This window comes from Neopelma chrysocephalum, unplaced genomic scaffold, assembly GCF_003984885.1.
Source record: "Neopelma chrysocephalum unplaced genomic scaffold, ASM398488v2 Primary Assembly neopelma1_43, whole genome shotgun sequence".
Taxonomy (NCBI): Eukaryota; Metazoa; Chordata; class Aves; order Passeriformes; family Pipridae; genus Neopelma; species Neopelma chrysocephalum.
In genome coordinates this window covers 22,933,132-22,946,767 of record NW_020897702.1, presented here as the reverse complement: position 1 = coordinate 22,946,767, position 13,636 = coordinate 22,933,132, and the positions used below count along the sequence as shown (strand labels likewise).

The following is a 13,636-nucleotide window of genomic DNA, read 5'->3' as shown; positions in this document are numbered from 1 at the left end:
TCTATGATTCTATGATTCTATGATTCTATGATTCTATGATTCTATGAAATGCCTGTAAACTTCAGATGAGTTGTGTTGCATTGGCTGCAACACTGATGGTTCACCTTAATTTTTTTCACAGCTGTTACAGCAGAGGGGCTCTTACTGTGGGATACAAGATTTCTATGCTCTGGTCAGAATAACTGCATATACCTGTGGTGGTTACTGCTGCCTGGTCACTTACTGTGCTATGGAAACAAAGCCAGCACGGAAACCCCCAAGTTTCTCTCTAGTACTCACACTTGATCTTCTTGAAAAGCAGTCTTGCTTTTGCACGTGTTTTCATCTGAAAACACAGTGACATCTCTTGAGATGTTTGCATTTTTCTTTTTAATATTCCTCCTTTTCACAGTCTTTTATGTACCCTCATCTTTTTGAGCTAAAGTCAGAGAGCCTAAAATAAGGAAACTGATCTTTGAACACACTTTCTGTGTATATTATTTGATTATTTCTCAACTCTCTTCAGCATGCAAGGGGTCCCTAAGGAGCTCAGTTTAAGTACCTTTCTTTAGAAGATCTTTATATTCAACTCTGTCCCTGCCTCTATCACTTTTGAGAGACGTGCTCTCAGGCATTGTTTCTCTGTTCAAATGCACACCCTTGCTCACTTTGTAGTCATCTCTGTGGCATGCTATCACGGACGTATAGATCAGTCGTCTGATTAAACAAACAGGTTTTGGCTCTTATGAACTTCTCAAAAACGAAGAGTTGCCCTGGTTTTGTCTTCTGTTTGGCTTCCAGAGAGTCTTAGATATGCTGCAGTACTAAAATGTCAGTCCAGCATTCACTTAAGACAGTGTTAGCCTGGCTGATGTGTTTGTCATTTCCTTTTTTCTGCAGTTGGTCTAAAACAATAGAGAACTGCTCTATTCATTGCCGAGAGGCACCAACTTGGGTGCTCGATGCTGACATTTAAGGATTAACCGTTTCACAGACTGTCATCCCAGCCTTGTCCTGGCAGTAGTTTTCCCTAAAATCAGTTAACAGTTATCTGAAGGATCCAGGAGATAGCTTCTTTGGAGAGGCAAGAGAGGAAGGAAAACAAGTGCAAATCCTCAGAAATATGATCTCAGAACCAAGAGATATGTTTCAACAGATATTTATCCCCTTTTACTTAGTTTTCAGTTGCAATCTGCAGAGAAGAATCTCCACCCTATCCCTTATCCTCAGGCTGACATTCTCTTGAGGCTTATTCTGATGACAAAACTCAAGTCACCAGAGATACAAACATGACCTTACAAGAGGAATAGAGAGCAGAGTCAAAGTTCAAGCTCCAGACTCAGTCCAAGTCCTTTAATTCTCCCATTGTCTCCTTGTGTAAAGCCAAGGAGTACGTTGTAACTGAAAAGTCTTTCTGTATTTTGTAACTGAAAAGGGGTGGAGTTTTGTTATTTAATAATGAGTTTACAAAAAAAGAAATGTAATTTTTTTAACTATGATTGGGCAGCTAGAAGTCCTACAAGCTTCAGGAAACACGACAAAACCTTTATCTTAGAACAGGTCTCTATACCAAAAGAATGATGCTTATAACAAAACTCCTTCATGCTCTCTCTTGTTAACTTAGAAACTTTTTCTAGCCAAAATTGCAGGTCTAAATATATTGCTAAAAATGAGAAAATGGCCTTAACATTAGTGAGCCTGCAAACTGCTCAAGATCAAAATGAATTACTATTTATTAATTTACTGATTAGGTCTACTTTCTGTATTTGGCAAAGCTTTCAACGTTTAAAGGACACATTCTTGTTTTTTAAGTGAAGTCCCTTTCCCCTCTGTTTTAGCGCTGGCTTTCTTTGTCTTTCCCACGCTATTCTTGATACATGATATGCATTTGTTTTCAGCCTCCACCAGGAGATCAAGTGTGTTTCTTTGGGTCTTGTGACGTGACCAAGAGAGAAGCACCTCAAATTTCATGAGATCCAATGGGGACTTTGTTGCTGGATTTGGGTAGAAGGCTCTGGAGCATCACAAGAGCAGGATGTAGTACACAAGTTAACTGCACATTTACTGCTTCTTAGAAAGTCCTATTGTCTGTGCTGCTATCATATTGAGGTTAATAAAAGAAGCAAACCAAACTCCCCTGGAATTAATCTGTGGCAGTGTCATCCTTTCCTCAATTGGAGTGAGAGGAGATTTTAATGTTGGAATTTCAAATGTTTTATGGAAAGTGAATGCCTCTCAGGTCAAACCCAGCTGCAGGAGATGACAATGGGAAAGCAACATGCAGCCTGGAGGTTAACATGTCCTGCTGGACAAGAGCAGATCTGTAGGAAAAATCCTTGCTTTCAATTTAAGAAAATGGCAAAAATACCTGCAGGACAAGGAAAAATGCAGCAAGAAGTTCTTTATTGCAGTGCTGGGTGCAATCCTAAGTCACATAGGCCTAGAAACACACCAGCCGTTTGAAACACGCACCTTTTGTATTCTCTTGGTTACACAAGCTGTTACATATTCAGTGAGTTCCAGGGTTTTCACCTTAAAAGATAATTTCTTGGACTCAGGAGGCGGTGTTACCCTCCCTCTTGATTGATTTGTGATGATTTCTCCACACATAATGGGTAACCATGCCGCAGAGGGTACATTTTTATTTTTACACTTTTCCCTATTCCCGGCCGCAAAGGTTCCCTGGCATCAGGCCCAGACAGGACCTTCCACCTTACAACTTTCACGATACACCTAAAAAAACCCTTGGAACTAAATGAAAAAAAGAAAACCCCACCCCCTTCTGTTTTCCACTAAATTCATTTGCTTATAATAAAACCAGATTATTTATTTCTCATAGATCTCTACATGTCAGTCCTGACCAGCCCTTTGAAAGGAAGCTGTGCTGGACTACAGTGGAGGCTGCCCCAAGGACTCATCCTCTGCCACTGGCAGCAATTGAACAGCAGGTGGTGGTGGTGAAATTGTGGAGGGACAGACATCCCAAGTTCTTCAAGGCTGGCTCTCCCACCCTGCCACCCCACCATGGAAGAGGCAGATGAGAACATAGAACTGACTTGGGAGTATCCTGGGAAGATGTAATATGACCATGTGCCTAAGCCTGTGAACAGGATGCTAAGATTAAACCTGTTGCTGTTGCTGAAAGAGCTGGGGGAAAAGCTTTGGGTTTCTTTTTACATTTAAGCTGGAACATGGTGGCTGTAGCAATACAGCTCTGTGTTTCCACCCCAAGCTTCAATGCTGAGGCAGGGGCGGGTTTGTTGGGAGGCTTCTGCCAGCACAAGGCTCCACATGGTGCCTGGGGGGCTCCAGCTGACTTGTGGTAGGTGCTTCCTCTTCTGGGGTCAGCCACCACAGGGGTCGGACCAGCTGTCTCTGTGGCCAGGAAGGGGCAGAGCTGTGGCTGATCTGAAGATGGGCACCTCCTGGGAAGCTCAGGCAGGGACTGATTTTCCCAAGCCCAGCTGAAATGTGACCCTGGGCCAGTGGGCAGGGGCATGGGGAGACCCCAGATAGGCTGGACAGTGAGAGTGATGTCAGCCATGTGCAGAGTGTAGACAGTGTTGCTCTAAAGAGTTCAGTTCTTTATGGAAATGCCCTGGACAAAGCAAACTATGTAAAACCATGGTCAGATTTCATGTGTCTCCTGTTCACTGTGATTTCTTTTCTCTTTTACAGCTCCCCATCTGTGGTCAGCAGTTGTTCTGGGCTTGACTATAGGCTTTGGGATACTGAGCACCTCCCTAGCGATTGCTTTGATTTGGAAGATGAGTAAGTGCACAAGGCACTGCTGAGAATGAGCAACAAAAGCAAAGGACTAGAGACTCATCTAAGTACAGGAGCTCCATTATACAGGGTTAAACCAGAAGCTATTCTAGGTTTCTATCAGCCTTATGTACCCACTGCCTATCCAGAATATTTTGAAGAATATATTCCTTGTGCAGACCTCAGGCAACCCATTTCAGATCTTGTGGCAAAAACCAGTGAAACATATTGTAAAGTTTTTATAGACTTACCAGCTGTAATTATAGTGTTAAACTGTAGAACAAATGTGTAAGGTCTGTAACACTTCTGCATGCATGCAGAAGGTGCTAGAACATGTGGAGGAGCCTACTGTTATCTGCTTAAAATCCATTCACCTCATGTGTGGCATGATCACAGTGTACCCACAGAGTGTAATCTGCTTTTAGAGAGCCAATTTTAGATATTGGATGTCTGAGTAGTTCAGTGGAAACCTGGGGGGGGTGTGTGTGTGGGTGTGTGTGTGGGGGTGTGTGTGGGTGTGTGCGTGTGCTTGCACCAGCATCAGTGTGCACGTGACTATTGTAAGAAGATTTGGAAATTGCACAGAGAATCTGTGTTTGTGCATTGTTGTTTTCAGATGCTTGTGTTTTCTGCATTGCAACTGTCCAGAAGAGTTGGTTTTCAGTAGGTCCTTACTGACAAATGTATTTCGGTTGGTTAATGATAGAGAAAAGCTAGTATTTTGACTTCTTTTACAGATGACTCCTACCCACACTGCCCCGAAGAGTGGGTGGCCTACAGAGGGAGCTGCTACTCCTTCTCCAAGGAGGAGAAGGACTGGAATTCCAGCCAGGTATCCTGCTGGTCACAGGGAGCTCATCTCCTGGTCATCAGTGATATCTGGGAAATGGTAATGATTTTCTTAGTCTTTGAGGATCTCCCATTTCCTTGCAGATACTAAGTGATTGACATCCAAGCAGTGTTGTCACTTCAGCAATATTTTGGCTTTAAATGAGAGAAAGGACTTATGACTGATGTTACAGCGCACTGCCAGTTTCAGTATACACCTTAGAAGTTTGCAGGAAGCAGAGAAGCAAAGGGAAGAAAGGAGACATGACGGTCACCGTCAGCTACTCAGAATCATCCTATGAAGAATGTTAGGAGACAACCTTTTCCACTGCTCCTCTCCACCTCCCCTCCTATCCTCAATAAGGCTGATTGAGTGATTACAGGAAATGACTGGGACACTAGGCAGTCACGTATTCATCGCTCACAAACCAGTACGTCCCCACTCTCAAGGAATGCTTCCTTTTCAAAAGCTATGCTTCTCCTCCCTGCAACTGCTCCAGCTCCTCCTGCTCAGTGACCCATGCAATTCCCCGTGTTCGTGCATGGATATTTCTTTCTCAGTCTGTTTTCAATGCTTACTTCCCGTCTCTGCCAAAATACCTCAGTTGTGCTGGTGAAAGGAGGAACCATCTGTTCCACTGCAGGTGCCCACCGTGGGCAGGGCATGTATGGTCACTAAAGAAAGGGGTAGTGCTGATTACTGGGGCACTGAGGCACATCTGCTTAAGTAGAGCAGAAGCCTCGATCTGGTTTTGCGCAAGCCAGGGCTTATTAGCTTGGGTCCAATGAGCGTGGACAGCTTCCAGTCCCTGGACAGAAGTTGCATTGTATGATGTTGTGTGGGGGCTTACAAAGCCAGGTCTCTGCTTGACTGGGAGTATGTACCAGGCTCTCACATTTGCTTAGACAAATCTGGACTTCTTAAGAAATAGGCATCTTCCCCAGATTACCCGTTTTTCTGCATAAAGAAAGCCTCCCTGGTCTGGCTGCTTTCTTACTACCATCTCTGCTGCTTGAGTGTTACCCATTATCCCTGCTCAGACTTACCCATCTAAGTGAGACTTTCCTAGCTATCCACGCCTTATGCAGCAAGGGCTGTGATTGCTCAACCTCTGTGTGCCAGGGAAACGGAGTCACCTCTAAACCACCAGCAACACTCAAGTAGTTCCTCAAGCTGCTCCTATTTCCACGACTTTACCAAGCTAGCTTTGTTAATGCTTCTCTGTGAAGATGTCTTCTCTGAAGCTTTGTTATGGCAGCAGGAGATAAGGATGGAGCCCAGCCATACAACTGAAAGGTTGCTGTTCTTTGGTTTCCTTGCAAAGGTGGACAAGACAAACTTATCTCTCCTGGCTTTGTCTTTTATTTTTTTTGGAGGGAAGGAGGGGGCAGGGGATTTACTTCAGGGCTAAGTTCCTGTTGCAGGCTTCACCTTTTAACAATAAACAAGAGTTAAAATTTAGCCAAAAGGAAATGAACATTGCAAAAAATAAGAGGAATGTTTGTATAAAATTTGAAGAGCTTTGGTCCTGGGTTTGTTACGCATCTGTCAGTGCCTGCACTTCCTGCCCTTCCCTGCCCTGATTTTACCTGTAATTGTTAATACTTTGTATTAGCTTGCTAGCTAGCTCCATGGTAGAGGGTTAATATTAATTCTAATAGCAAACATTCCTACATAAAGTGTGTAGGAAACTCTAGGAGACTGAGGTGCAGTTCATAGAATCATAGAATATGCCGAGTTGAAAGGGATCCATCAGGATCATTTAGTCCAGCTCCTGGCTCTGCACAGGACAGCCCCAAGAATCACACCATGTGCCTGAGAGCATTGTCCAGAGACTTCTTGAACTCAGACAGGCTTGGTGCTGTGACCACTTCCCTGGGGAGCCTGTTCCAGTGCCCAACCATGCTTTGGGTGAAAAACCTTTTCCTGATATCTAACCTAAACCTCCCCCTGCTCAGCTTCATGCCTTTTCCTTGAGTCCTGTCACTGGTCATGAGAGTAAAAAGATCTGTACCATCCCCTCCACTTCCCCTCGTGAGGATGTTGAAGGCTCCAATGAGGTCTCCCCTCGGTCTCATTCAGGCTGAACAAACCAAGTGACCTCAGCTGCTCCTCATACAGCTTCCTCTCCAGACCCTTCAACAACCTTATGGCCCTCCTCTATATGTCTCTAATAGCTTAATGTCTTTTTTATATTTTGATGCCCAAAACTGCACACATGACTCGAGGTGAGGCCGCCCCAGTGAAGAGCAGAGCAGGACAATCACCTCCCTCGACCAGCTGGCGATGCTTTGCCTGATGCCCCCTAGGACATGGTTGGCTCTCCTGGCTGCCAGGGCACTCATATTCAACTTGCATATTTGACAACAGTTGTTTCGTATATATTGCCCTGAGAAATGTCCTTTGAAGAATCTCCCCAGGATGCTGAAAGCATGCTTACTTCCTTGTGAACGTACACATAGTTTTTATTCCAGACATGATTTGCAAGGCTGATCTTCCTGAATAGAAGGTGTGGATAAGCGTATTGTCAACCACTTAAGGAACAATCAGGCAAAGGGATGTATCTTGCTTTCTGTTCTCTTTACGTATCCTGACCTCCATTCTCTGCTTGTCTTTCACTAGTCGTTAGTCACTTGGTAATTCATCATCATTTCTAGGATCTGTTCAAGCGTATTCAAACAGAATGTTTCTGGATTGGACTGAGGAACAGCACAAGCTCTGGATGGATTTGGGAAGATGGCTCCGTATCCAATTACACCAAGTGAGTTTCATTCTATTTTAAAAACAACAGTGCTAATTCAGATTGCCTGGTGTTCCGCAATACCCAGAGTTCCTACTCCAGATCTCAGGACCTTTCTTCCTGGGCAGATTTTCTTCTTCCTGTCACCTGTACTGCACTAAGCTCAACATGGTCTGCTTTTTACTGCCCTGCACCTTGTAAAGGCATGTACCTGTGAAAAGCAGGTCTAATGTTAGTATTGCACTCCCTACTTCCCTCCAGCTGCTCAGACAAAGGATTTTATTTACGTGCACCACCCACACAGATGCTCGGTCAGAAAGGCATATAGCTTTACTGGGTTTAGCCACCTTGCACCAATTCTGTCAAGTGCTGGTGTCACTGGGTGTGAGGAACCAGCCCTTTGCTGCTGCGCTGGTGCCAACCCAAGTCAGAACCTTAACTTCAGCTCAGTCTCTACTTGGACAAAACTCAGCATTTTCCATGAGGGAAAACATTTATGGTTTGGTCCATTGACTTTGCCTGGCCTTTCCTTTTTATGGCAGTTAAGACAATGAGTTAGTTTCTAATGCCTCTCCAGCAAGGAAACTCACCCAAGATCTCACTGTCAGTAGGTCAGTACTCTAGGCACTTGATTTAGTTCCCTGCTTAAATCCAGCTTTCCATTCTTACAAACTCCTTGGAGGTGATCATCTTTCCATGAAGCACTCAGCACTGCCATTCTCAGGCTGGTGGATATCACTGCCACTGCAAGGCATCATGTCTATGTTTCATTCTGATTTAGGTTCCACAATGAGAAAATTACTTGGTAGTAGCGGGAAGGTGGGTTCTTTAGTGTACATTTTATTTTCTAACAGCTGCCTTTTGGAGGTTGGGTTCTTTTATTTCCTCTGGGCTACACCCTTCACAATCAAATGTTTTTTTCTTTCTTGCCTCCAGGAGACAATCTCAGCATTTTCTCTCAATCTCACTTCTGTTCTGTGTCTCTTGCAGGGTCCTCTCTAACAGCCGTGTGCAACACTGTGCTGTCCTGATGAAAGGTCGTTTTCATGCCTCCAGCTGTGAATTTCATGCTCCATGGATCTGTGAGAAATCGCTTAGATAAATCCTATGTGCATTTTCATCTCATAACGATCTCATCAGTGGTATGAATTGATCATAGTCCTGCAAACCAAAGCTTCACACAAGAGCAATGACTTGCCTTTTCCATACCATCACAAAGGTGTGGGGTTTTGCCCATAAATGTGAGTTATCTTCAGTGGTAGATCTGTTCTCAGTCTGCATGTGTTAGATTGCTGCTGTTTGTGACCAGGTGAGACATTGGACATATTCCCTATTTGTCCTGTAAGAGCAAACAGAAGCTTTATCATAACAGGTGTCTTCAGATCTTTGAGGGTGAGCTATCAATTTTCCTTCCGTTTTGAGCATCACATTTCATTTCCATTCCATGCATCTCCATTGTCTGATATCAGAAGGACTGGAAAAATGAAGTCTGATGTTCATTGACAGAAACATATGAACAGATTTCTCCCAGTGGCAGCCTCTCCTTTTGCATCCCAGTGCTATGAGTGGGAGAGAAGAGGGTGAAATGCAACTACAGCTTTTGTAAATCCAGCAGAGAAAATAAACCTCTAGTACTGCACTGGACCAAAAGCGTGTTCCTATGCCATTACTTCTCTCTGTTGGAAGGAACTAGTTGCAGGCCGTGTTTTATAGGCCAACTTTAACCAAACTAGTCAAGAGGCAGGAGTCAAAGGTATACAGTTAATTGTGTGAAACCGAATCAACCAAGAACTTGTTTTCCTCCCCACTTCTGCACTTTCATACTGCAGAGAGAGAAAGCAGTGGACAAATCCTTAATAAAAGGAACTTTCAGTTCAAATAGAGCAGAGCCAGGCTCAGAGATTGAACAGCATAAAAACACAGTGAATATTAAGGGTTGGACAGTAGATTGCATTTCCACACATCTGGAAAACTTTCTTACACACAGAGATTTTGTTCCAACAAAGGAAGAGAAATTTTATTAATTTTCAATTTATCCTCTTTATGGTAATATATTTATATTATATTTCAATTTACTATTATCAATTTATCCTTGGTCCAGAATTGCAGTCAGAGCAGTAAGTCTGACAGGACTGCCTGATGGTGGCTGGTCCTGATACAAAGTTACTGCTATTACCCAGTCTGAAGGTTTGACTGACATATGGGCTGCTGAACCCATATGAATGACTTCTGAAGCACACGCAGCAACCATGGGCTGCTCTGAACATCCACCTCACTATGCAGATATGATATGGTGCACAGAAGCGTTTCCATGGGGATTTCCCAAACAGAAAGCCTTAAGCCTTACCTTGGCAAGCAGCAGATTCATGGTAGATGTTCTGAGGTGTGTGTTCGTTCTGGCAAAGACAGGCTGGAGAAATGGGCTGACAGGAACCTCGTGAAGTCCAACAAGGAGAATGTCAAAGTCCTGGAGCTGGGAAGGAACAGCTCCGTGCACCAGTACACCATGGGACTGACTCACTTGAAAGAAAGCTTTGCAAAAAATGACCTGGGAATCCTTTTGAACATCAGAATGAATGTGACCAGCAGTGTGCCCTTGCTGCAAAGGAGGCAAATAGTGTCCTGGGCTACATTAGACAGAATAATGCCAACATGTTGAGGGAGGTGATCATTCACCTCTACTAAGCACTGGGGAAGCCACACTGGGAGCACTGTGTGCAGTTCTGAGCTCCTCAGTGCAAGAGAGACATGGACATACTGGAGAGTTCAAGAGGGCCACAAAGATGATGAAAGGACTGGAGCACGTCTCCAGCATCTATGAGGAAAGACTGACACAGCTGGATGGTTTATTCTAAAGCAAAGAAGGCTGAGGGGAGATCTTATTAATAGAATCATAGAAGTACAACAACCAACTTTAGCATTTCAATTCAGACTCAATACAGTTTATATTTGCTTCATATTTTTATTCTAATTGGAAGGAAACCCTTACCAGCTACCAGTGGCATTATCTTCCATCTACTTAACAGGATGTAACACATGAAAGTGTCAAGGCAGATGAAGACAAACACACAGATCTTAGCATACTCAGCTAAGTAGATATCTGCTGAGCCTCGTATAGGCTTTACTGAGCTGAGAGTCTTAGGGTGGGAATGTTTCCAGCAAGGGTGGGTCTGTTTTTTGATAACTGTGCCTGCAACAGTAAGACCTGAGTAAACTGCAGTGTACTAGGAGGTGAAAGCTTTTTTTCATCTTGGATTGTCTGGGTTACTTTGGGTGAGTCATTTTGTCTGTGCCAGAGTCCATTCAGCTATCAAAAGATGGTTATCCCTGACTCCTAGGAAGTTGCGAGGTCCTACAAAATAGTGCTGAAGACTTTGCCTACTTTGTCAAAATGGTGGTGGCACCTGCAGAAGGAAAGTTAATAGTTACTTTACCAGAGAATCCCAGTGAAGAAACAGCTTCTTATATTATCATGACGTGTAGGCAAGGTGAGCGTGTCTCTGAGCTTGTGTAGTTTACCTTGTCAAAAATGGAACAGCTTTGCCTCCCCTAGGATTTTATGGTGAAGGGCATATTATAATTTATTATATAATAATGATTTATTATTTTAATATATTAATACGTTAATCTTTAGCTCTTCAAATGTGGGCTCTCAATTTCATCCCAAAGAGATGTGCAGGAAATGTAAAATAAATAAATATATTAGGTTGCCTCAAAAATTGAGCATTCTTTGAAGGGAAAGGATTTTTAGCTGTGGATTTTACTTTCAACAAAGCACGTAGCTTCTCTCTGGGTTCAAGTTTTTGCAATATTAAAGCAATTTGGAGCAAATATATTAATTTTCATGAAAAACAGTTGAACAAGTATCTTTGGCAGAGCTTTTAATCTTCTATCTAGAGCATGTTGATATAGTTGATTGATACATACTGATTTTCTTGGAAGTAAGTTCTTTTTGTATGAACTCTGTAAGCCATCATGAATGAATACTGGAAGAGCATGGCTAGCAATTGAGGTAAGTTACAATCCTTATTCTCCATGTCATTTTTGAGGCTGCACTTGAACTGTGTTGGTTGTGCTGACCCCCAGTTCAAGAGGAACGTGGAGAAACTGGAGGTAGTCCAAAGGAGGACTGTCAAACTGGTCAGAGCACGGGGAGCGGGAAAATTCATTGCCACGGAGAGTGACAAGGTAGGCAAGACTTGTTTAGTCTGACCAAGAGAAAGCTGTAGTGATTAAATAACTAGCTACAAATACTTGAAGAGCAGTTACAAAGATGTTAGAACGTGAATTTTCCTGGTAGGGGCAGAGGATATAATGTGGGGCAATGGCTACCACTGCAGCTTTGGGAGTTCAGACTGGACACAAGGAAAGACATCTTCACCAGAGATTAGTGCAACACAGGAACACATCATGAAATAAATAGCAGGCTCTTCATCCTTGGAAGTTTTTAATATCTGATTTGACAAAGTCGCAGCTGACAGCATTGGCAGAAGTCCTGGTGTAAGTCAAAGGACGGACTACATAACTTCCAGAGCTCCCTTACAACCAACACTTCTGTGATGCTATTCATAAATGAAACAAGATTCTTGGTTTAGATACAGGATACTTAATGCTGGTTTTGTACAGTTGGGGCACCTTTGAGCTATGTCAAATGACAGAACTTCAGATTTCCTGAGAGAAATCTCAGAAAGATGCTACTAAACCACACTCTCCTCATGGATAGGCCAGCACCTTGTGGGAGTTTTCTTGAGGATTTAAGCACTTAAAATCTAGCCAAAAAGATCTAGAAAGCCTATTTGCTTTATCAGTTGTACTCACAGCAAGTAGAAATGGCAGGGGCGTGCAGGAAAATTCATTGCCACTGCCTTGTCTGTGCCACCTCCTAGAAGCTGAATCACATGGGCAATGCAGAGACCCTTGAAATTAGGCTGCTGGGGTCCAAGTTGCTATTGGGAATGAGATGGAGGCCAAGCAGTTTGAGGGCAGTTTGGTATCTGTGAATGTTAAGTGTACCTGCTGGGATTCTCAAGCCTTTGAAAACTTGTCCCCTTCAGTGGACTGAAATAATTTCTCTTAAGTTTTTGGCTACAAGAGCACATTTTTGACCAAGGTCCTAATGATCAGGAGCTGGCTTGGGAGCAGTGTGAGCTGTTTGGCTATTTGACAAAAGGCATTCCTCTGCCATGTGTAGTTCTGCACCTTGTTGCTGTAGGGTTTATGTTCATTCAGTCCAGCTCCTGACGTGTTTGAACCAATGTAAATTGTAATCTTCAAAAAGGCTTTGACCACTCAATGTGCAAATCCTCTTCTCTGTGGGTGAGGCAGACTTTACTGGGTTACATTTCTTTTGGGCAGGCAAAGTGACTTTTAGGCATCAGATGGAGAAGGAAGAGCACAAATCTGGGCCGTCTTTTTGCAGTCTCCAAGGAAATTGGACACTACTATCCTCTTGTTTCCTATGCAGGTCACTGCAGGGCAGAATGTAGTCTGTAATGAAGATTTGTTATTGCGCTGCACTTGGATTTCTTAACTCCAAAGTTCCTGAGCTTACCGAAGTTCTGATGATGATAGTAGGAGAAGGGAAGGACAGTCAGAAAATCATTTTATCCTGCACACTTTTTAATCTGAAAATTATGCTTTACATCCTCTAACATAGAGCTCCATTCTTTGGAGTTTGCATTAGAAATATAAGTAAGGCAGATATTCTACTCCCACTTACAAGGGTAATAATTACCAAAGCTATTGATCTTCCTACTGCAGACCAAGGTAAAGACGGTAAAGACAGTGGTCAAAAAACCCTATTTCCCTCTGTGATACAACACTGCCCATCACAGTGCATTACATAGATTTTCACCTAATTAAACCAGGACAACTCCATCAAACAGCAATAACTTGATCTAGATGTACCAATAACTTGACCCAAAACAACAACCAGTATAGGGAAAGTAAGACCCAGGCCACATATGTTGTGCTGGGTAGGGGTAGCTGCTGCTCTGGGGAACTGGTTAATGTGTTACATGCTGTTAATGAGTTGAACTTTTGGCAGCTTCCCATCATGTCACTGTCCCTGTTTCTGTCAGGGTGAAGGCCAGGTTATTTTAGATGACTTGTTGTTCCAGGCACTCTCTGGCGCCTTTTCCTGGCATTAGCTTTGATGGGACCAGGAATGGAGACCAAAAGGGAACAGCGTGGGTGGAGGGAGAAGGTTTTTACAGTTTAAATTCCTTGTTTTCAGAACCTTCCTGTAAATGATGGTTAGGCACACCCACTCTCGTTTCCCAAATCCTAGCTCAATCTCCTGCTCCCAGTCTGAAGGAAATCAA

At 43.3% G+C, this 13,636-nt stretch overlaps 1 protein-coding gene across 4 annotated transcripts in view; it reads left to right on the top strand.

The window, feature by feature from the left end:
- Nucleotides 1-8,944, top strand: part of KLRG1 (killer cell lectin like receptor G1) — a 14,373-nt gene extending 5,429 nt beyond the window's left edge. For all 4 annotated transcript variants that reach the window (XM_027677635.1, XM_027677633.1, XM_027677636.1 and 1 more), the window contains 4 exons: nucleotides 3,658-3,750; nucleotides 4,482-4,633; nucleotides 7,231-7,334; nucleotides 8,304-8,944. In XM_027677635.1, coding sequence (XP_027533436.1) covers nucleotides 3,658-3,750; nucleotides 4,482-4,633; nucleotides 7,231-7,334; nucleotides 8,304-8,415 — 461 coding nt within the window. In that variant the 3' untranslated portion in view covers nucleotides 8,416-8,944. The remainder of the gene's footprint in view (nucleotides 1-3,657; nucleotides 3,751-4,481; nucleotides 4,634-7,230; nucleotides 7,335-8,303) is intronic.
- Nucleotides 8,945-13,636: the final 4,692 nt, after the last annotated feature.